We start from the raw sequence: 23238 nt of genomic DNA, 5'->3' as shown, positions 1-23238 counted from the left end.
AGCATCATCTTGCTGCAGATGGTGTCAATGTGCATCGGTCAACAATACAGCGCACGTTGCACAAGGAGAAGCTGTATGGGAGAGTGATGTGAAAGAAGCCGTTTCTGCAAGCACGCCACAAACAGAGTCGCCTGAGGTAAAGCACATTTGGACAAGCCAGTTACATTTTGGAAGAAGGTCCTGTGGACTGATGAAACAAAGATGGAGTTGTTTGGTCATACAAAAAGGCGTTATGCATGGAGGAAAAAAAACACGGCATTCCAAGAAAAGCACTTGCTACCCACAGTAAAATTTGGTGGAGGTTCCATCATGCTTTGGGGCTGTGTGGCCAATGCCGGCACCGGGAATCTTGTTAAAGTTGAAGGTTGCATGGATTCAACTCAGTATCAGCAGATTCTTGACAATAATGTGCAAGAATCAGTGACGAAGTTGAAGTTACGCAGGGGATGGATATTTCAGCAAGACAATGATCCAAAACACCGCTCCAAATCTACTCAGGCATTCATGCAGAGGAACAATTACAATGTTCTGGAATGTCCATCCCAGTCCCCAGACCTGAATATCATTGAGCATCTGTGGGATGATGTGAAGCGGCTGTCCATGCTCGAGACCATCAAACTTACCTGAACTGGAATTGTTTTGTAAACAGGAATGGTCAAATCTACCTTCATCCAGGATCCAGGAACTCATTAAAAGCTACAGGAAGCGACTAGAGGCTGTGATTTCTGCAAAAGGAGGATCTACACAATATTAATGTCACTTTTATGTTGAGGTGCCCATACTTTTGCACCGGTCAAATTTTGTTTAAATGCAGATTGTACATTTTCTGTTAGTACAATAAACCTCATTTCAATCCAGAAATATTACTCAGTCCATCAGTTATTAGATATATGACACTGAAATAGCAAAAACCCAAATTGTTATAAAGAAAAAAGGGTAACATTAATAGGGGTGCCCAAACTTTTTCATATGACTGTATGTACACAATGACTGCAGCAGCAGAATAGGGAGTGCAGCTCTGGAGTGTTATTCGAGGCTGTGGATTTTCTCCGGGGGTCACACCCGCTTCCCATATTTCTGCTCAGAACCTTGGTGTCTTTGGTGTGGAGTTTGGGGTGTAGCCCCCACTATTCAGCGCACGCTCCCTTCCCCGCTGTGCGGTGCTTCCCAGTGATGTCGCTGTGGTGTCAGGAGCTTGTCGCTGGTACAAAGGTCAGGAAATAATGGTGACACACCCAGAGCCAGGAATGAGCCGTCTTCCTGCAGAGAGGTCAGTGTCCCCCGCTGTCTCCTCCACACACGGCTTCCTCCGCTCCGCTGCTGTATGTATGCTCCGTGCCCCCTCCGTGTATGCACTGTAGACACCGGGCAACAGGGGCATTTACAGAAGGGGACACGTCAGCAGCAGCAACCAGCCGGGCCTGTGGGGGGTGTAGGGGGCTAATGGGTGGAGTCTTGCAGGTTGGGGGGGTTAGGGGGGGCTAATGGGTGGAGTCTTGCAGGTTGGGGGGGTGAGGGAGCTAATGGGTGGAGTCTTGCAGGCTGGAGTGTGAGGGCGTTTAATTGGTGGAGTCTTGCAGGTTGGGGTGTGAGGGGGGCTAATGGGTGGAGTCTTGCAGGTTGGGGTGTGAGGGGGGCTAATGGGTGGAGTCTTGCAGGCTGGGGTGTGAAGGGGGCTAATGGGTGGAGTCTTGCAGGTGAGGGGGCTAATGGGGGGAGTCTTGCAGGTTGGGGAGTGAGGGGGGCTAATGGGTGGAGTCTTGCAGGTTGGGCTGTGAGGGGAGGCTAATGGGTGGAGTTCTGCAGGTTGGGGTGTGAGGGGGGGCTAATGGGGGGAGTCTTGCAGGTTGGGGTGGGAGGGGGGCTAATGAGTGGAGTCTTGCAGGTTAGGGTGTGAGGGAGGTAATGGGTGGAGTCTTGCAGGTTGGGGTGTGAGGGGGGCTAATGGGTGGAGTTCTGCAGGTTGGGGGGTTGAGGGGCACAATGGGTGGAGTCTTGCAGGTTGGGGGGTGATGGGGGCTAATGGGTGGAGTCTTGCAGGTTGGGGGGGTGAGGGGGGCTAATGGGTGGAGTCTTGCAGGTTGAGAGGTGATGGGGGCTAATGGGTGGAGTCTTGCAGGTTGGGGGGGTGAGGGGGGCTAATGGGTGGATTCTTGCAGGTTGAGGGGTGATGGGGGCTAATGGGTGGAGTCTTGCAGGTTGGGGTGTGAGGGGGGCTAATGGGTGGAGTTCTGCAGGTTGGGGTGTGAGGGGGGGCTAATGGGGGGAGTCTTGCAGGTTGGGGTGGGAGGGGGGCTAATGAGTGGAGTCTTGCAGGTTGGGGTGTGAGGGAGGTAATGGGTGGAGTCTTGCAGGTTGGGGTGTGAGGGGGGGCTAATGGGTGGAGTTCTGCAGGTTGGGGGGTTGAGGGGGACAATGGGTGGAGTCTTGCAGGTTGGGGGGGTGAGGGGGGCTAATGGGTGGAGTCTTGCAGGTTGAGGGGTGATGGGGGCTAATGGGTGGAGTCTTGCAGGTTGGGGGGGTGAGGGGGGCTAATGGGTGGAGTCTTGCAGGTTGGGGGGTGATGGGGGCTAATGGATGGAGTCTTGCAGGTTGGGGGGGTGAGGGGGTTAATGGGTTGCAGGCTGGGAGTGTGAGGGGGCGAATAGGTAGAGTCTTGCAGGTTGGGGGGTCTTGCATGGGAGCGACTGTCATAGTGGAGATGGAATTTATTGTTTGGGGAGCTACTGGTGAGGTCTTCATTGTTTGGGGGGGACTGCTAGCAGAGACTTTATTTTTTAAAGTGGGGTGGGGGACAACTAGCCTGGACTGTGTTGTTGGGGGGTACTACTGGCTTGGACTGTATTGGTGGGGGACTGTATTGTGGGGTGGGGGTACTACTATCCTGGACTGTATTGGTGGGGGACTGTATTGTGGGGTACTACTGGCCTGGACTGTATTGGTGGGGGACTGTATTGTGGGGTGTGGGGTACTACTGGCCTGGACTGTATTGGTGGGGGACTGTATTGTGGGGTGTGGGGTACTACTGGCCTTGACTGTATTGTGGGGTGGGGGGGACTGCTTGCTTGGACTGTATTGTGGGGGGTACTCCTGATCTTGACTGTGTGTTTTTTTTTTTTTGTTTAGCTTCTATATATTTTTGGCGGGGTAGTCCAGATCCAGACTGTATTGTTGGGGGGAGGGTACTGCTTTCCCGGAGTGTATTGTTCGGGGCATGGGGGTGGTTACTCCTGGCCCGGACTACATTGTTGGGGTGGTTACTCTTGGCCCAGACTGTATTGTTCAGGGGGGTACTCTGTGCCAGGATTGTATTGTTCATGGGGGGTACTCTGGGCCCGGACTGTATTGTCGGGGGAGTACTCTGGGCCCGGACTGTATTGTTGGGGGGGGGGACTCCGGGCCCGGACTGTATTGTTGGGGGGGGTACTCCTGGCCCGGACTGTATTGTTCAGGGGGGGTACTCTGGGCCCGGACTGTATTGTTGGGGGGGACTCCGGGCCCTGACTGTATTGTTGGGTGGGTATTTCTGACCTGGATTCTTTTGGGCCATCTGGTCCTCATCGTGTCTTCTCTCTGCAGCTCATGATGGATCCTCCGACTCTACAGACGGGATGAGCGGTGCCTCATTATTTCCTCTACTAATGGGGTCTGGACACCCCCACATCCAGTGACCCCCCAGACTCTCATCCACTACAATGAGCTGGCTCAGTAAACTGAACCCCCGGGGGTCGGGCAGTAAGTCTGGGCGTAATGCCAGCCTGCAGCCGCAGGTCACCGCCGACCCCGAGACCTGCCTGATGGTGTTCAAGAACCACTGGTCCCAGGTGAGATGTGAGCGCAGCGTGGGGGAGAGTCCCCGATCACGGCCGGACTAATGTGAGACACGAGGGTCCCCCGCTGTCGTCCTCCTCCTGCCGTCGTGCGTCGTCCCCCTCGAGCCGTCGTGCGTCGTCCCCCTCGAGCGTCGTCGTGCGTCGCCCCCCTCGAGCCGTCGTCGTGCGTCGCCCCCCTCGAGCCGTCGTCGTGCGTCGCCCCCCTCGAGCCGTCATCGTGCGTCGTCCCCCTCGAGCCGTCGTCGTGCGTCGTCCCCCTCGAGCCGTCGTCGTGCGTCGTCCCCCTCGAGCCGTCGTCGTGCGTCGTCCCCCTCGAGCCGTCGTCGTGCGTCGTCCCCCTCGAGCCGTCGTCGTGCGTCGTCCCCCTCGAGCCGTCGTCGTGCGTCGTCCCCCTCGAGCCGTCGTCGTGCGTCGTCCCCCTCGAGCCGTCGTCGTGCGTCGTCCCCCTCGAGCCGTCGTCGTGCGTCGTCCCCCTCGAGCCGTCGTCGTGCGTCGTCCCCCTCGAGCCGTCGTCGTGCGTCGTCCTCCTCGAGCCGTCGTCGTGCGTCGTCCTCCCGTCGCTGTGCGTTTCTACCGGTTGGTAGATAAAAAGTGAGGGCGGCTGTAGGATCAGACTACGCCGGGTGCATGTTGTCTGTTACCATGGAGACGCACTGATCTGCGGTGGAGCTGCGGGCACAGAGTGGTGCGTGGCTTCTTACGTTGGAGCAATGATTAGTAATTGTGGAGATGGGATATTGGGGTCAGGAGAGATTTGGGGGTCTCTGGTGCACTGTAATATGCAGATTAGAGGTGGGGGCGCTGTTTATTTGGAGGCTGTGGTGGGGTGCGGTCCTGCATGCGATGCTCTGTGGTGGGGTGCGGTCCTGCACGCGATGCTGCGCACCTCCGGGGTCCCCACACTTTCATCTTTTGGCAGGTTCTCCGGATCTTGGAGCGTCCTGGATCCGCCGATCACGTGACCCCGGACGACATGAGCTGCGTACGGAATAACACCTACCAGATGCTGAGCCTGCTGGCAGAAGAGCGCCCCCGGGAGGAGGAGGGCCCCGGGCCCATCCTGGCCTATGTGGCCTCGGAGGGCGTCCTGGAGAGGCTGCTGAGGTGGCATCTCCAGAGGGACTTCACCGAGGACAAGAAGGCGAGTGCAGACCCCAATGTCACCTCTATAGGGGGGCCCCGACCTGCGACTGCCGGGAACTGCGAGATGGGGGGGCTCCGACCTGTGACTGCCGGGAGCATGAGAGATGGGGGGCTCCGACCTGTGACTGCCGGGAGCATGAGAGATGGGGGGCCCCGACCTGAGACTGCCGGGAGCTGAGAGATGTAGGGGCCCCGACCTGAGACTGCCGGGAGCTGAGAGATGTAGGGGCCCCGACCTGAGACTGCCGGGAGCTGAGAGATGTAGGGGCCCCGACCTGAGACTGCCGGGAGCTGAGAGATGTAGGGGCCCAGACATGTGACTGCAGGGAGTGTGAGAGATGGGGGGGCCCCGACCTGAGATTGCCGGGAGTGTGAGAGATGGGGGGGCCCCGACCTGAGACTGCCGGGAGTGTGAGAGATGGGGGGCCCCCGACCTGAGACTGCCGGGAGTGTGAGAGATGTAGGGGCCCCGACATGTGACTGCCGGACACATGAGATATGGGGGGGCCCCGACATGTGATTGCCGGACACATGAGATATGTGGGGCCCCAACCTGTGATTGCTGGGAGCTGAGATATGGGGGGCCTCGACCTGTTACTGCCGGGAGTGTGCGATATGGGGGGGCCCTGACCGGTGATTGTTGGTTATATCACAGGTGGGGGTCTCTGGCGGGTGGGGGTCTCTGGCGGGTGGGATCGGCGGCGCCCTGTGTAACCCCTTCCTCTCTCTCAGGTGGAGCAGCTGAAGCTGTATGAGATGCTGATCAGCCAGTCCCGCCAGCCTCTCCTGCGGTACCAGCCGGTGCTGCGGCCCCTGGTGGCCCTCCTGGGCTCCTTCTCCCCGGGGCCCGCCTCGCCGGTGCTGGAGAATAATCTGGTGCTGCTGCTGAACCAGCTGTGCGTGTCGCTGGCGCGGGAGCCCTCCACCCTGGAGCTGTTCTTCCAGGACCCCGCCGGGCAGGATGGAGCCGCCAACCTCCTGATCTTCTCGCTGCTGGTGCCCTTCATCCACCACGAGGGGCTGATCGGCCAGCAGGCCCGCGACGCTCTGCTGCTCATCATGGCCATGTCCTCCGACAACCCCACCATGGCCAGATACATCACCGACAACTCCTTCTTCTGCCCCGTAAGTGTTTACCCTTCTATATCTGCAGCGGCCCCCACTGTGTGATCCCCGGCGGCTGCGGCCCCCACTGTGTGACCCCACCGGCGGCTGCGGACCCTCACTGTGTGATCTCCCCGGCGGCTGCGGCCCCCACTGTGTGACCTCCCTGGCGGCTGCTGCGGCCCCTCACTGTGTGACCTCCCCGGCGGCTGCTTCGGCCCCTCACTGTGTGACCTCCCCGGCGGCTGCTGCGGCCCCTCACTGTGTGACCTCCCCGGCGGCTGCTGCGGCCCCTCACTGTGTGACCTCCCCGGCGGCTGCTGCGGCCCCTCACTGTGTGACCTCCCCAGCGGCTGCTGCGGCCCCTCACTGTGTGACCTCCCCGGCGGCGGCTGCGGCCCCTCACTGTGTGACCTCCCCAGCGGCTGCTGCGGCCCCTCACTGTGTGACCTCCCCGGCGGCTGCTGCGGCCTCTCACTGTGTGACCTCCCCGGCGGCTGCTGCGGCCCCTCACTGTGTGACCTCCCCGGCGGCTGCTGCGGCCCCTCACTGTGTGACCTCCCCGGCGGCTGCTGCGGCCCCTCACTGTGTGACCTCCCCGGCGGCTGCTGCGGCCCCTCACTGTGTGACCTCCCCGGCGGCGGCTGCGGCCACTCACTGTGTGACCCCACCGGCTGCTGCGGCCCCTCACTGTGTGACCCCCGGTGGCTGCGGCCCCTCACTGTGTGATCCCCGGTGGCTGCGGCCCCTCACTGTGTGACCTCCCCGGCGACTGCTGCAGCACCTCTTCAGTTGTGCCCGTGTCCTGTTTTTATGCCCGGCTGCTGGGATTGTGCTCTGGGTGGGGGGCTGGGGGGGCACTCCGGTAGTGCTGGGGTTAATGCTGTGCCCGGCTCTCCTGCGGCTGCCACACTGGCAGTTACAAGTGGAGGCGTCTCCTCCTCCGCCAGGAATGCAGCCGCTCCCCGTCCTCTGCTGCTCCCGACCCTGAGTCACCGCGTAACCGGACACCAGACAGCTGCACAAACCGCACCACCGCCCCCCGCTGGAGGATGCATGTAACACCGGCACCACCACCGCCCCCCCGCTGGAGGACACGTGTAACACTGGCTCCACCACCGCCCCCCGCTGGAGGATGCATGTAACACCGGCACCACCGCCGCCCCCCACTGGAGGACGCGTGTAACATCGGCTCCACCACCGCCCCCCGCTGGAGGACGCGTGTAACACCGGCACCACCACCGCCCCCCGCTGGAGGACGCGTGTAACACCGGCACCACCACCGCTCCCCGCTGGAGGACGTGTGTAACACCAGCACCACCACCGCCCCCCACTGGAGGACGCGTGTAACACCGGCACCACCGCCGCCCCCCACTGGAGGACGCGTGTAACACCGGCACCACCGCCGCCCCCCGCTGGAGGACGTGTGTAACACCAGCACCACCGCCGCCCCCCACTGGAGGACGCGTGTAACACCGGCACCACCGCCGCCCTCCACTGGAGGACGTGTGTAACACCGGCACCACCGCCGCCCCCCGCTGGAGGACGTGTGTAACACCAGCACCACCGCCGCCCCCCACTGGAGGACGCGTGTAACATCGGCTCCACCGCCGCCCCCCGCTGGAGGACGTGTGTAACACCGGCACCACCGCCGCCCCCCGCTGGAGTACGTGTGTAACACCGGCACCACCACCGCCCCCCGCTGGAGTACGTGTGTAACACCGGCACCACCACCGCCCCCCGCTGGAGTACGCGTGTAACACCCGCACCACCACCGCCCCCCGCTGGAGGACTGGAGACTATGTAACACTGGCACCACCACTGCCCCCCGCTGGAGGAAACGTGTAACACCCGCACCACCCTTCCAATCTGTGTAAAATGGGGCCAGATTAAGCGTATGTGCACACCGCCATCTCTGCACCATTTTCTTGAAGACACTGTGTCTGTGAATATCTCTTTATACAAACAGCACCGCCCAGCCTCCACAGGGACCCCGCCCAGCCTCCACAGGGACCCCGCCCAGCCTCCACAGGGACCCCGCCCAGCCTCCACAGGGACCCCGCCCAGCCTCCACAGGGACCCCGCCCAGCCTCCACAGGGATCCCGCCCAGTAGTGTGGGCGGTTCCTCGCCTCTCCCCTCCCTCACCATGACACGTGTGCGCGCTGCTATGTTGAGGACGCGTTCAGCGTTATATAGTGAATGATGACATGGAGGTCTGGACTCTGGGTCTCTCCAGCCTCCGTTTACATGAGCCTTCATCTTCCCTTCTCCTTTAGATCCTGGCCACCGGGCTGAGCGCTCTGTACTCTTCTCTGCCCCGTAAGATAGAAGTGCGCGGGGACGACTGGCACTTCCTGCGGCGGGAGGACTGGATCGGGGTCTCATCCCTCGTCCTGTTCATGAATTCCCTGGAGTTCTGTAATGCCGTCACTCAGGTAAGTGTCCTCTGCACACCCAGCCTCCCCTTTGCGCCCTCTCTCGGCGCCTGAGCCCTCTCTCTGCGCCTGGGCCCTCTCTCTGCGCCTGGGCCCTCTCTCTGCGCCTGGGCCCTCTCTCTGCGCCTGGGCCCTCTCTCTGCGCCTGGGCCCTCTCTCTGCGCCTGGGCCCTCTCTCTGCGCCTGGGCCCTCCCTCCTTGCCCGAGACCTCCCTCCTTGCCCGAGACCTCCCTCCTTGCCCGAGACCTCCCTCCTTGCCCGAGACCTCCCTCCGTCCCCGAGCCCTCTCCCTCCGTCCCCGAGCCCTCTCCCTCCGCACCTGAGCCCTTCCTCTGCCCGCAGGTGGCTCATCCTCTGGTCCAGAACCAGCTGGTGGAGTATCTGCACAATGGCTTCCTGGTGCCGGTGATGGGTCCTGCGCTGCACAAGGTGAGTGTACGGGGTCTGGCGATAACACTGGATAATGGCGCCTGCTCCCAGACCCCGGTAAATCCTGCCCTTCCTCTGCAGACCTCCATTGAGGAGATGATTGCCAGCACCGCGTACCTGGAGCTCTTCCTGCGCAGCATCAGCGAGACGGCGCTGCTGAAAACCTTCCTGAGATTCATCCTCCTGCACCGGCACGACAGCGCCACCATCCTGCACACCCTGATCAGCCGCATCGCCAGCAACTCCCGGGTGAGGGGCGACCACCGGACGCCTCACAGCTGAGGGATCGTTACAGTCTCATCTGTCAGCACAGGAGACGGATCTGCGCTGTGTTTACTGCTACACCCGGATCTCCAGACTGAATTGTAACAAACCCTCAGCTGTGAAGTTTTAGGAAGTAATCCGGGCCGGATGTCAGCCATGGCTGCCCCAGGGCAGGGAGAGCGGGGGGATCTGTTGTAGTCGTGTGACCGCTCACGTTCCTCTGCCGTCTTGTCCTGCAGCTCTGCATGGTGTCCCTGACTCTGTTCCGCACTCTGCTCAACCTGAACTGCGAGGATGTCCTGCTGCAGCTGGTGCTGAGGTAGGGGATGTCCGGGGGGCCGAGGACTCGGGGGGGGGAGGGGGGGGGGGGGCGAGAACTCCGGGGGGAGAACAGCCCAGAAACGCATCTAATTCACCTGACCTGATTCTCCTGTCCCCACATAATGCTTACTACTGCAATCACCTCCAGAGCTGCACTCACTATTCTGCTGATTATTCCTTGTCTCCACTCAGGTATCTCATCCCCTGTAATCATGTGATGCTGAGCCAGAGAAGAGCAGTGAAGGATCTGGACTTGTACTCAAAGACTGCAGATAAGTTCCTGTCCTTCATCCCAAAATGTTGCCGAAAAGAGAGCTTGTCCCAGGATAGAGAAGAAGAGCACGCCACCTGGACGAAAGGTGAGGAAAGGGCGAATAAGACTACTATAATACCGCCCCTATGTACAAGAATATTACTACTATAATACTGCCCCTATATACAAGAATATAAATACTATAATACTGCCCCTATGTACAAGAATATAACTACTATAATACTGCCCCTATGTACAAGAATATAACTACTATAATACTGCTCCTATGTACAGGAATATAATTACTATAATACTGCCCCCTATGTACAGGAATATAATTACTATAATACTGCCTCTATGTACAAGAATATAACTACTATAATACTGCCCCTATGTACAAGAATATAACTACTATAATACTTCCCCTATATACAAGAATATAACTACTATAATACTGTCCCTATATACAAGAATATAACTACTATAACACTGCCCCTATGTACAAGAATATAACTGCTATAATACTGCCCCCTATATACAAGAATATAACTACTATAATACTGCCCCTATATACAAGAATATAACTACTATAACACTACCCCTATGTACAAGAATATAACTGCTATAATACTGCTCCTATGTACAAGAATATAACTACTATAATACTGTCCCTATATACAAGAATATAACTACTATAATACTGCCCCCTATATACAAGAATATAACTACTATAATACTGCCCCCTATGTACAGGAATATAACTACTATAATACTGCCCCTATATACAAGAATATAACTGCTATAATACTGCCCCCTATGTACAAGAATATAACTACTATAATACTGCCCCTATGTACAAGAATATAACTACTATAATACTGCCCCCTATGTACAAGAATATAACTACTATAATACTGCCCCTATATACAAGAATATAACTACTATAATACTGCTCCTATGTACAAGAATATAACTACTATAATACTGCCCCTATATACAAGAATATAACTACTATAATACTGCTCCTATATACAAGAATATAACTACTATAATACTGCCCCCTATGTACAAGAATATAACTACTATAATACTGCCCCTATGTACAAGAATATAACTACTATAATACTGCCCCCTATGTACAAGAATATAACTACTATAATACTGCCCCTATATACAAGAATATAACTACTATAATACTGCTCCTATGTACAAGAATATAACTACTATAATACTGCCCCTATATACAAGAATATAACTACTATAATACTTCCCCTATGTACAAGAATATAACTACTATAATACTGCCCCATGTACAAGAATATAACTACTATAATACTGCCCCTATATACAAGAATATAACTACTATAATACTGCCCCTATATACAAGAATATAACTACTATAATACTGCCCCCTATGTACAAGAATATAACTACTATAATACTGCCCCTATATACAAGAATATAACTACTATAATACTGCTCCGATGTAGAAGAAAACATCTAGTATAGTGGCGCCCGCCTGTGTACGAGGGAGCGGTTAGTGCTCCCCTGTGATGTTTTGGGGTGATCTGCATGTTGGTGACCTCTCTTCTCCGGTTTTGTGCAGCTCAGGGCAGCCCGAGCATTGACACGTCCTCCGTCCACACTGTTCCCCGCCCCTCCACTCCCTCCAGGATGGGCTTCTTCATGCGCCAGTCTACACCGGACAGCCCCTCGCACCGCTCCCCGGTCTTCTCCCCTCAGGACCCCAGCAGCCCGCGTCATGGCTCCGTCTCATGTGATGAAGTGTCTGAGTTGGATGGGAATTACCTGGAATATTTGCAGGAGGCTCGGGCCGGGATTGACCGCTGCACTCGGGCCTGTCGTGTCTGGTCTGCCCCCTATGATGGTGAGGAGCCCAGCCCCCGCAGTGTCTCGCCCCCCACACCTGAGGAGGTTATAGTGTCCCCCGATTATTTCTCTCCCCCTCCCTCATCCTCCAGGAGCCAGGACAGGGAGGCGCGGCGGCACAGCATAACCCCGCGGACTAAGAAACGCAGCCTGCAGGAGGAGGAGGGCGGGCACCGCACTGCGGCCCGTGACGGCGGGCACTTAGAGTCCTCTCGTGATGGGGCACCGCCACCTGCCCTTATGAATGGGGCTATGTCTGAGGAGGGACAATTGGGCACCACTCAGCGGGGGGCCAGGCATCTGGGGCGAACTGATGATTTTGAGGTTAAAAAAGTGAAGAGGGAAGATGGAGCAATGGGCAGAGCCGAGGTCGTGGAGCAAAGAGCCACAGAGAAAGTGCCAAATCGAGGGGAGACCCAACGCTGGGCGGCCACTCAGTGGGATGTGACAGATTCTGTGGACAGTCTGATCGACGAGCTGCTGGACCGGACCCCGGCCGAGACCAATGGGGCCCATGTGAGCATCGAGGTGCTGGGGGCAGAGCTAAAGGAGATGGAGGACAGCATGCGAGTGGTGGCCGTGCAGGAGGAGTCAGCGGACGGGCACATGACCATCCCCCCAGAGGACGAGCTGGATGGCGAGGACCACCGAGAAGTGAGCAACTCAAAAAAAAGCTCCGATTCGCTGACCCTCTTCCTGAGCAGCCCCCTGCGGGCACAGAATGGAGGTCAACCATACACAGGTGGGTGTCCATGATAACCACCATTTCATTCCCCGTATCATGGCAGCCTGTGCCTGTCATCCACCCCACACCCTGTATCATGGCAGCCTGTGCCTGTCATCCACCCCACACCCTGTATCATGGCAGCCTGTGCCTGTCATCCACCCCACACCCTGTATCATGGCAGCCTGTGCCTGTCATCCACCCCACACCCTGTATCATGGCAGCCTGTGCCTGTCATCCACCCCTCACCCTGTATCATGGCAGCCTGTGCCTGTCATCCACCCCACACCCTGTATCATGGCAGCCTGTGCCTGTCATCCACCCCACACCCTGTATCATGACAGCCTCTGCCTGTCGTCCGTCTCTCACCCTGTATCATGACAGCCTCTGCCTGTCATCCACCCCACACCCTGTATCATGGCAGCCTGTGCCTGTCATCCACCCCACACCCTGTATCATGACAGCCTCTGCCTGTCATCCACCCCACACCCTGTATCATGGCAGCCTGTGCCTGTCGTCCACCCCTCACCCTGTATCATGGCAGCCTCTGCCTGTCATCCACCCCACACCCTGTATCATGACAGCCTCTGCCTGTCATCCACCCCACACCCTGTATCATGGCAGCCTGTGCCTGTCATCCACCCCACACCCTGTATCATGACAGCCTCTGCCTGTCATCCACCCCACACCCTGTATCATGGCAGCCTCTGCCTGTCATCCACCCCACACCCTGTATCATGACAGCCTCTGCCTGTCATCCACCCCACACCCTGTATCATGGCAGCCTGTGCCTGTCATCCACCCCACACCCTGTATCATGGCAGCCTGTGCCTGTCATCCACCCCACACCCTGTATCATGGCAGCCTGTGCCTGTCATCCACCCCTCACCCTGTATCATGGCAGCCTGTGCCTATCATCCACCCCACACCCTGTATCATGGCAGCCTGTGCCTGTCATCCACCCCTCACCCTGTATCATGGCAGCCTGTGCCTGTCGTCCACCCCACACCCTGTATCATGGTAGCCTGTGCCTGTCATCCACCCCACACCCTGTATCATGGCAGCCTGTGCCTGTCATCCACCCCTCACCCTGTATCATGGCAGCCTCTGCCTGTCGTCCGTCTCTCACCCTGTATCATGGCAGCCTGTGCCTGTCATCCACCCCTCACCCTGTATCATGGCAGCCTGTGCCTGTCGTCCACCCCACACCCTGTATCATGGTAGCCTGTGCCTGTCGTCCACCCCACACCCTGTATCATGGCAGCCTGTGCCTGTCATCCACCCCTCACCCTGTATCATGGCAGCCTCTGCCTGTCGTCCGTCTCTCACCCTGTATCATGGCAGCCTGTGCCTGTCATCCACCCCTCACCCTGTATCATGGCAGCCTGTGCCTGTCATCCACCCCACACCCTGTATCATGGCAGCCTGTGCCTGTCATCCACCCCACACCCTGTATCATGGCAGCCTGTGCCTGTCATCCACCCCTCACCCTGTATCATGGCAGCCTGTGCCTGTCATCCACCCCACACCCTGTATCATGGCAGCCTGTGCCTGTCATCCACCCCACACCCTGTATCATGGCAGCCTGTGCCTGTCATCCACCCCACACCCTGTATCATGGCAGCCTGTGCCTGTCATCCACCCCACACCCTGTATCATGGCAGCCTGTGCCTGTCATCCACCCCACACCCTGTATCATGACAGCCTGTGCCTGTCATCCACCCCACACCCTGTATCATGACAGCCTGTGCCTGTCATCCACCCCACACCCTGTATCATGACAGCCTGTGCCTGTCATCCACCCCACACCCTGTATCATGGTAGCCTGTGCCTGTCATCCACCCCACACCCTGTATCATGGCAGCCTGTGCCTGTCATCCACCCCACACCCTGTATCATGGCAGCCTGTGCCTGTCATCCACCCCACACCCTGTATCATGACAGCCTGTGCCTGTCATCCACCCCACACCCTGTATCATGGCAGCCTCTGCCTGTCGTCCACCCCTCACCCTGTATCATGGCAGCCTGTGCCTGTCATCCACCCCACACCCTGTATCATGGCAGCCTCTGCCTGTCATCCACCCAACACCCTGTATCATGGCAGCCTCTGCCTGTCATCCACCCCACACCCTGTATCATGACAGCCTGTGCCTGTCATCCACCCCACACCCTGTATCATGGCAGCCTGTGCCTGTCATCCACCCCACACCCTGTATCATGACAGCCTGTGCCTGTCATCCACCCCACACCCTGTATCATGGCAGCCTGTGCCTGTCGTCCGCCCCACACCCTGTATCATGGCAGCCTGTGCCTGTCATCCACCCCTCACCCTGTATCATGGCAGCCTGTGCCTGTCATCCACCCCACACCCTGTATCATGACAGCCTGTGCCTGTCATCCACCCCACACCCTGTATCATGGCAGCCTGTGCCTGTCATCCACCCCACACCCTGTATCATGGCAGCCTCTGCCTGTCATCCACCCCACACCCTGTATCATGACAGCCTGTGCCTGTCATCCACCCCACACCCTGTATCATGACAGCCTGTGCCTGTCATCCACCCCACACCCTGTATCATGGCAGCCTCTGCCTGTCGTCCGCCCCTCACCCTGTATCATGGCAGCCTCTGCCTGTCGTCCGTCTCTCACCCTGTATCATGGCAGCCTGTGCCTGTCATCCACCCCTCACCCTGTATCATGGCAGCCTGTGCCTGTCATCCACCCCACACCCTGTATCATGGCAGCCTGTGCCTGTCATCCACCCCACACCCTGTATCATGGCAGCCTGTGCCTGTCATCCACCCCACACCCTGTATCATGGCAGCCTCTGCCTGTCATCCACCCCACACCCTGTATCATGGCAGCCTGTGCCTGTCATCCACCCCACACCCTGTATCATGACAGCCTGTGCCTGTCATCCACCCCACACCCTGTATCATGGCAGCCTGTGCCTGTCGTCCGCCCCACACCCTGTATCATGGCAGCCTGTGCCTGTCGTCCACCCCTCACCCTGTATCATGGCAGCCTGTGCCTGTCATCCACCCCACACCCTGTATCATGACAGCCTGTGCCTGTCATCCACCCCACACCCTGTATCATGGCAGCCTGTGCCTGTCATCCACCCCACACCCTGTATCATGGCAGCCTCTGCCTGTCATCCACCCCACACCCTGTATCATGACAGCCTGTGCCTGTCATCCACCCCACACCCTGTATCATGGCAGCCTCTGCCTGTCATCCACCCCACACCCTGTATCATGACAGCCTGTGCCTGTCATCCACCCCACACCCTGTATCATGACAGCCTGTGCCTGTCATCCACCCCACACCCTGTATCATGGCAGCCTCTGCCTGTCGTCCGCCCCTCACCCTGTATCATGGCAGCCTCTGCCTGTCGTCCGCCCCTCACCCTGTATCATGGCAGCCTCTGCCTGTCGTCCGCCCCTCACCCTGTATCATGGCAGCCTGTGCCTGTCATCCACCCCACACCCTGTATCATGGCAGCCTGTGCCTGTCATCCACCCCACACCCTGTATCATGGCAGCCTGTGCCTGTCATCCACCCCACACCCTGTATCATGGCAGCCTGTGCCTGTCATCCACCCCACAAACTGTATCATGGCAGCCTCTGCCTGTCGTCCACCCCTCACCCTGTATCATGGCAGCCTGTGCCTGTCGTCCACCCCTCACCCTGTATCATGGCAGCCTGTGCCTGTCATCCACCCCACACCCTGTATAATGGCAGCCTGTGCCTGTCATCCACCCCACACCCTGTATCATGACAGCCTCTGCCTGTCATCCACCCAACACCCTGTATCATGGCAGCCTGTGCCTGTCATCCACCCCACACCCTGTATCATGACAGCCTCTGCCTGTCATCCACCCCACACCCTGTATCATGGCAGCCTGTGCCTGTCATCCACCCCACACCCTGTATCATGACAGCCTCTGCCTGTCATCCACCCCACACCCTGTATCATGACAGCCTCTGCCTGTCGTCCGTCCCTCACCCTGTATCATGGCAGCCTGTGCCTGTCATCCACCCAACACCCTGTATCATGGCAGCCTCTGCCTGTCGTCCGCCCCTCACCCTGTATCATGGCAGCCTGTGCCTGTCATCCACCCCACACCCTGTATCATGACAGCCTCTGCCTGTCGTCCGTCCCTCACGCTGTATCATGGCAGCCTGTGCCTGTTGTCCGCCCTTCACCCTGTATCATGGCAGCCTGTGCCTGTTGTCCGCCCTTCACCCTGTATCATGGCAGCCTGTGCCTGTCGTACACCCCTCGCCCTGTATGAGGCTGGTCCGCGCCTGCCCCTCTCCCTGTCTAAGGCTGGCTGTGCCTTCCCCTCCCCCTGTATGAGGCTGGCTGTGCCTTCCCCTCCCCCTGTATGAGGCTGGCTGTGCCTTCCCCTCCCCCTGTATGAGGCTGGCTGTGCCTTCCCCTCCCCCTGTATGAGGCTGGCTGTGCTTGCCCCTCCCCCTGTATGAGGCTGATCCCTGCCTGCCCCTCCCCCTGTATGAGGCTGATCCCTGCCTGCCCCTCCCCCTGTATGAGGCTGATCCCTGCCTGCCCCTCCCCCTGTATGAGGCTGGCTGTGCTTGCCCCTCCCCCTGTATGAGGCTGATCCCTGCCTGCCCCTCCCCATGTATGAGGCTGATCCCTGCCTGCCCTTTCCCATGTATGAGGCTGGCTGTGCCTGCCCCTCCCCATGTATGAGGCTGGCCAGTGCCTGCCCCTCTCTGTGTATGAGGCTGGTCCCTGCCTGTCCCTCCCCATGTATGAGGCTGGCCAGCGCCTGCCCCTCCCCATGTATGAGGCTGGCCAGTGCCTGCCCCTCTCTGTGTATGAGGCTGGTCCCTGCCTGTCCCTCCCCATGTATGAGGCTGGCCAGCGCCTGCCCCTCCCCATGTATGAGGCTGGCCAGCGCCTGCCCCTCCCCATGTATGAGGCTGGCCAGCGCCTGCCCCTCGCCCTGTATGAGGCTGGCCAGCGCCTGCCCCTCACCCTGTATGAGGCTTGTCCGCGCCTGCCCCTCGCCCTGTATGAGGCTTGTCCGCGCCTGCCCCTCGCCCTGTATGAGGCTTGTCCGCGCCTGCCCCTCGCCCTGTATGAGGCTTGTCCGCGCCTGCCCCTCGCCCTGTATGAGGCTTGTCCGCGCCTGCCCCTCGCCCTGTATGAGGCTTGTCCGCGCCTGCCCCTCGCCCTGTATGAGGCTTGTCCGCGCCTGCCCCTCGCCCTGTATGAGGCTTGTCCGCGCCTGCCCCTCGCCCTGTATGAGGCTTGTCCGCGCCTGCCCCTCGCCCTGTATGAGGCTTGTCCGCGCCTGCCCCTCGCCCTGTATGAGGCTTGTCCGCGCCTGCCCCTCGCCCTGTATGAGGCTTGTCCGCGCCTGCCCCTCGCCCTGTATGAGGCTTGTCCGCGCCTGCCCCTCGCCCTGTATGAGGCTTGTCCGCGCCTGCCCCTCGCCCTGTATGAGGCTTGTCCGCGCCTGCCCCTCGCCCTGTATGAGGCTTGTCCGCGCCTGCCCCTCGCCCTGTATGAGGCTTGTCCGCGCCTGCCCCTCGCCCTGTATGAGGCTTGTCCGCGCCTGCCCCTCGCCCTGTATGAGGCTTGTCCGCGCCTGCCCCTCGCCCTGTATGAGGCTTGTCCGCGCCTGCCCCTCGCCCTGTATGAGGCTTGTCCGCGCCTGCCCCTCGCCCTGTATGAGGCTGGCCCGTGCCTGCCCCTCCCCCTGTATGAGGCTGGCCTGCCCCTCCCCGTGTATGAGGCTGGCCCGCGCCTGCCCCTCCCCATGTATGAGGCTGGCCTGCGCCTGCCCCTCCCCATGTATGAGGCTGGCCTGCGCCTGCCCCTCCCCGTGTATGAGGCTGGCCCGCGCCTGCCCCTCCCCCTGTATGAGGCTGGCTGTGCCTTCCCCTCCCCATGTATGAGGCTGGCTGTGCCTTCCCCTCCCCCTGTATGAGGCTGGCTGTGCCTGCCCCTCCCCCTGTATGAGGCTGGTCCCTGCCTGCCCCTCCCCATGTATGAGGCTGGCTGTGCCTGCCCCTCCCCATGTATGAGGCTGGCTGTGCCTGACCCTCCCCCTGTATGAGGCTGGCTGTGCCTGACCCTCCCCCTGTATGAGGCTGGCTGTGCCTGACCCTCCCCCTGTATGAGGCTGGCTGTGCCTGCCCCTCGCCCTGTATGAGGCTTGTCCGTGCCGTCCCCTCGCCCTGTATGAGGCTGGTCCCTGCCTGCCTCTCCCCATGTATGAGGCTGGCCCACGCCTGCCCCTCCCCCTGTATAAGGCTGGCCCACGCCTGCCCCTCTCCCTGTATGAGGCTGGCCCACGCCTGCCCCTCCCCCTGTATGAGGCTGGTCCCTGCCTGCCCCTCCCCCTGTATGAGGCTGGCCTGCGCCTGCCCCTCCCCATGTATGAGGCTGGCCTGCGCCTGCCCCTCCCCATGTATGAGGCTGGCCTGCGCCTGCCCCTCCCCGTGTATGAGGCTGGCCCGCGCCTGCCCCTCCCCTCCCCCTGTATGAGGCTGGCTGTGCCTGCCCCTCCCCATGTATGAGGCTGGTCCCTGCCTGCCCCTCCCCATGTATGAGGCTGGCTGTGCCTGCCCCTCCCCATGTATGAGGCTGGCTGTGCCTGACCCTCCCCCTGTATGAGGCTGGCTGTGCCTACCCCTCATTCCCGCATGACGTCCCTGTGCCCACCCACTCATGCTTACTGCTGTGGGTTAGCAGTGTGCCAGTCTTGGTTGCTTCCGTTGTGTCGTCTGGTGCTGGCTGTAACCCTTTATGATGACTTTATGCCGCAGGTCCGTTCATTGCCATCCTCTTCGCCAAGTTGGAAAACATGCTGACCAACTCCCTGTACGTCAACTTCCTGCTGACCGGCATGGTGGCGCAGCTGGCCTGTCACCCGCAGTTACTGCTGCGCTCCTTCCTGCTCAACACCAACATGGTGTTCCAGCCCAGTGTCAAATCCTTGGTGCAGGTGAGATGATGGAGGGTCACGCCGGCTCCGCGGGGGTCTCTGAGGTTCCGTCACTCATGCTTTCATCACTTACAGGTTCTGGGAACCGTGAAGAATAAAATAGAAGCATTCGCGGCTGTGCAGGACGACTTTCCCATCCTCCTCCTCAAAGCCAAAAAGTTCCTCATCGCCCGGGGAAAACTGGACTGGGGCGAGGGGCAGGGATCTGTGCCTGCCCTGCGCCGCTCCGACACATTGGGTGAGGTCACTGACTGCCACGTCTGACCATAACGGTACAAGCGCTGACACTGTAAAACAGCAGAATAGTGACTGCAGCTCTGGAGGTGACTGGAGGAAAAGACATGATGTAACAGCAGAATAGTGACTGCAGCTCTGGAGGTGACTGGAGGAAAAGACATGATGTAACAGCAGAATAGTGACTGCAGCTCTGGAGGTGACTGGAGGAAAAGACATGATGTAACAGCAGAATAGTGACTGCAGCTCTGGAGGTGACTGGAGGAAAAGACCTGATGTAACAGCAGAATAGTGACTGCAGTGAAGTGATGAGCGAGGGACCACCGTGGTGCAGAGCAAGTTACCGTACCAGACGAGTCAAGACAAAATGGAGTATATTTTGCGGGTCAATAACATGTAAAGGCTGTGGGGCAACGGTGGGGGGTAATACACAATTGAGCTGTTTAGCTGGAGGGAACTACAACTGTGGCCTCAACTATCACAATGAATAACAGCACAAAGCACTGCAGACAATATATCCTTATACTTCACTAGTCTGTGCTATAACCTACCTGGCCTCCACTAATGGGACCATGCGAACGCCGCACTCCAACTACGGAGGCCTGCACTAAAACAGTGCGCTCCGGTGCACGGTACCATCCGGGGAGCCGGCCCTCTCTTGGGGAGCCGGCCCTCTCTTGGGGAGCCGGCCCTCTCTTGGGGAGCCGGCCCTCTCTTGGGGAGCCGGCCCTCTCTTGGGGTATGAAGCCCGTTGGTGCGCCCTCTGGCTTTTCTTCTCTTGGGTCACGGGGCAGCTGGGCTCATCCGGGTGACGTCTTCTCCTGGGTCGGGTACCAGCTGAGCAATACTCTGGGTTTTCTCACGGTCCGGCTCGCTGAACTGTCGGCACCATATCTCTCCCGCTCTCAGAGCTGAAGGCATTCTCCTCAGGCAGCGTCCGGTTTTTCTCTCCGCACCTGAGGCACAAGCACTTCTCTCACTGCTGCCTCACACGGCCCCGTCTCCTCACACGGCTCCGGCTCCCCGCGCGGCCCCGTCTCCCCGCGCGGCCCCGTCTCCCCGCGCGGCCCCGTCTCCCCGCGCTGCTCTGTCTCCTCACACGTCTCCGGCTCCGTCTCCTCGCACGTCTCCGTCGTCTCCTCGCGCGGCTCTGTCTCCTCAGACACTTTCCCGCACTTTTCTTTTTGGGTTAAACCATCCCCATCTAGGAGGGGAGGCATCGGCTAGTCCATTTCACACCTGTAACAGGGGGATTGTTGCCTTAGTTACCAAAAGTATGCATTTCTGTGCTGCCAGCCCCTGCAGATAACACTCTCCCTGCACTGACAAAGCTTCCATCTATCCCAACACAAATAATACATGTGTGACACGCACAGCTTAGGCTGCTTTCACACATCCGGTTTGAGCTCTGCGGCTCAATCCGGCTGTGCAAGCTATGCAACGGATGCGGTGAAAACACCGCATCCTTTGCATAAGTTTTTCCTTTGCGGCCAGTCCGGTTTTTGCCGCTTGCGGCATGCTACTGAGCATGCGCAGTGGCAAAAACCGCATGCGGCGGCCGGATGCGGTTATTGCCGCATCGCGCCGCATCCGGCCGCCATAGGCATGCATTGAAAAATGCGCCGCATCGGCCGAATGCAGCGCGATGCGTTTTTTTTTGCCGCACGAAAAAACGTGCCAGGCAACGTTCCATCCGGCCGCGGCATCGGCTAAATCTGCCGCATGCGGCAAAAACCGGATGGAACGCAAGGCCATGCGGCACAATGCGGCACTAATTAAAGTCTATGCAGGAAAATCGCAACCGGCAGCAAAAAAAACCAGTTGCGATTTTCCTGCAAAGTGCCGGAGTGTGCCGCATTGCAGAAACCGGAGGTGTGAAAGCAGCCTTACACTTCAATACAATGCTTAGTAGGAACCATCTCCTACAGCAGAATAGTGCAGCTCTGGAGGATAAATCATGATGTAACAGCAGAATAGTGAGTGCAGCTCTGGAGGTGACTGGAGGATAAGACATGATATAACAGCAGAATAGTGAGTGCAGCTCTGGAGGTGACTGGAGGATAAGACATGATGTAACAGCAGAATAGTGAGTGCAGCTCTGGAGGTGACTGGAGGATAAGACATGATGTAACAGCAGAATAGTGAATGCAGCTCTGGAGGTGACTGGAGAATAAGGCACGATGTAACAGCCTCCAGTCACCTCCAGAGCTGCAGTCACTATTCTGCTAAGACATGTTGTAACAGCAGACTAGTGACTGCAGCTCTGGAGGCTCAGACATGATGAAATGGTATTATTCTGCTTGCAGCTCTGGGGGTTCTTTGTCTTTCCATCTTCCTGACTTCTTTTGTCTTCTGCAGTGAAAAGCCGGAAGCCGTCCATTGGAGAGCTGATCCTGCGCCACACCAACAGCCCCACGCGGGCACGGCAAGCGGCGCAGATGGCTTTCCAGCACGTCCGGGACGGTCAGGTCCTTCATGCCCTCTCGGGGACGTCCATCTTTAAAACGTCAGCAGAGAAACAGAACGAGGCGCTGCGGGTGAAGAACGCGGTCTACTGCGCGGTTATCTTCACAGAGTTCATGAAGGAGCTGGCGGCCATCACCCAGGAGCACGCGGTGACCTCGCCCTACCTGCCCCCGGACACTGAGGAGTGAGCGGTCTTCTCTGTGGAGGTCACTGCTGGACACTGTGGTGGTGGACTACCTGACGCGCTGCCCGTCAGCCCGGTGACTGCCGCTCCACCAACCTGGACCAGGGGTGGTGGGATCCATTATCAGGGGATAGTTGTCATCGTGGACCAAATTCACCATCGGCTGCGTCACAACCACCCGCCGCAATTTTTAACTTATTATTGGAGGTGTCTGTGTACATAGCTGTCTGTACATGTGTATATACCCATATTTATATACACGCTGCCGAATACCGCACTGATGATACGGGCCGTCGTGGCCTGAGCAGGGTAGACAGTCTGAATCGGCTCCAGCCGCTGCGTCGGCTCCCGTGCTGGCTCCGGCCCCTGCGTCGGCTCCCGTACTGGCTCCGGCCCCTGCGTCGGCTCCCGTGCTGGCTCCGGCCCCTGCGTCGGCTCCCGCGCTGGCTCCGGCTCCTGCGTCGGCTCCCGCGCTGGCTCCGGCTCCTGCGTCGGCTCCCGCGCTGGCTCCGGCTCCTGCGTCGGCTCCCGCGCTGGCTCCGGCCCCTGCGTCGGCTCCCGCGCTGGCTCCGGCCCCTGCGTCGGCTCCCGCGCTGGCTCCGGCCCCTGCGTCGGCTCCCGCGCTGGCTCCGGCCCCTGCGTCGGCTCCCGCGCTGGCTCCGGCCCCTGCGCCGGCTCCCGCGCTGGCTCCGGCCCCTGCGCCGGCTCCCGCGCTGGCTCCGGCCCCTGCGCCGGCTCCCGCGCTGGCTCCGGCCCCTGCGTCGGCTCCCGCGCTGGCTCCGGCCCCTGCGTCGGCTCCCGCGCTGGCTCCGGCCCCTGCGTCGGCTCCCGCGCTGGCTCCGGCCCCTGCGTCGGCTCCCGCGCTGGCTCCGGCCCCTGCGCTGGCTCCGGCCCCTGCGTCGGCTCCCGCGCTGGCTCCGGCCCCTGCGTCGGCTCCCGTGCTGGCTCCGGCCCCTGCGTCGGCTCCCG

At 59.4% G+C, this 23238-nt stretch overlaps 1 protein-coding gene across 1 annotated transcript; it reads left to right on the top strand.

The window, feature by feature from the left end:
* The first annotated feature begins 3581 nt into the window (after positions 1-3581).
* FHIP1B (FHF complex subunit HOOK interacting protein 1B) lies at positions 3582-22475 on the top strand. Its single transcript, XM_075337711.1, has 12 exons — positions 3582-3824; positions 4753-4974; positions 5709-6101; positions 8359-8517; positions 8861-8947; positions 9029-9196; positions 9451-9530; positions 9725-9891; positions 11392-12417; positions 19207-19385; positions 19461-19623; positions 21978-22475. The coding sequence occupies exons 1-12, from the start codon at positions 3696-3698 to the stop codon at positions 22271-22273; spliced, it is 3069 nt and encodes a 1022-aa protein (XP_075193826.1). The 5' UTR covers positions 3582-3695; the 3' UTR covers positions 22274-22475.
* The last annotated feature ends 763 nt before the right edge of the window (positions 22476-23238 follow it).

Source organism: Anomaloglossus baeobatrachus, chromosome 2 (genome assembly GCF_048569485.1).
Source record: "Anomaloglossus baeobatrachus isolate aAnoBae1 chromosome 2, aAnoBae1.hap1, whole genome shotgun sequence".
NCBI classification, from domain to species: Eukaryota; Metazoa; Chordata; class Amphibia; order Anura; family Aromobatidae; genus Anomaloglossus; species Anomaloglossus baeobatrachus.
This window is presented reverse-complemented; position numbering and strand designations above follow the sequence as displayed.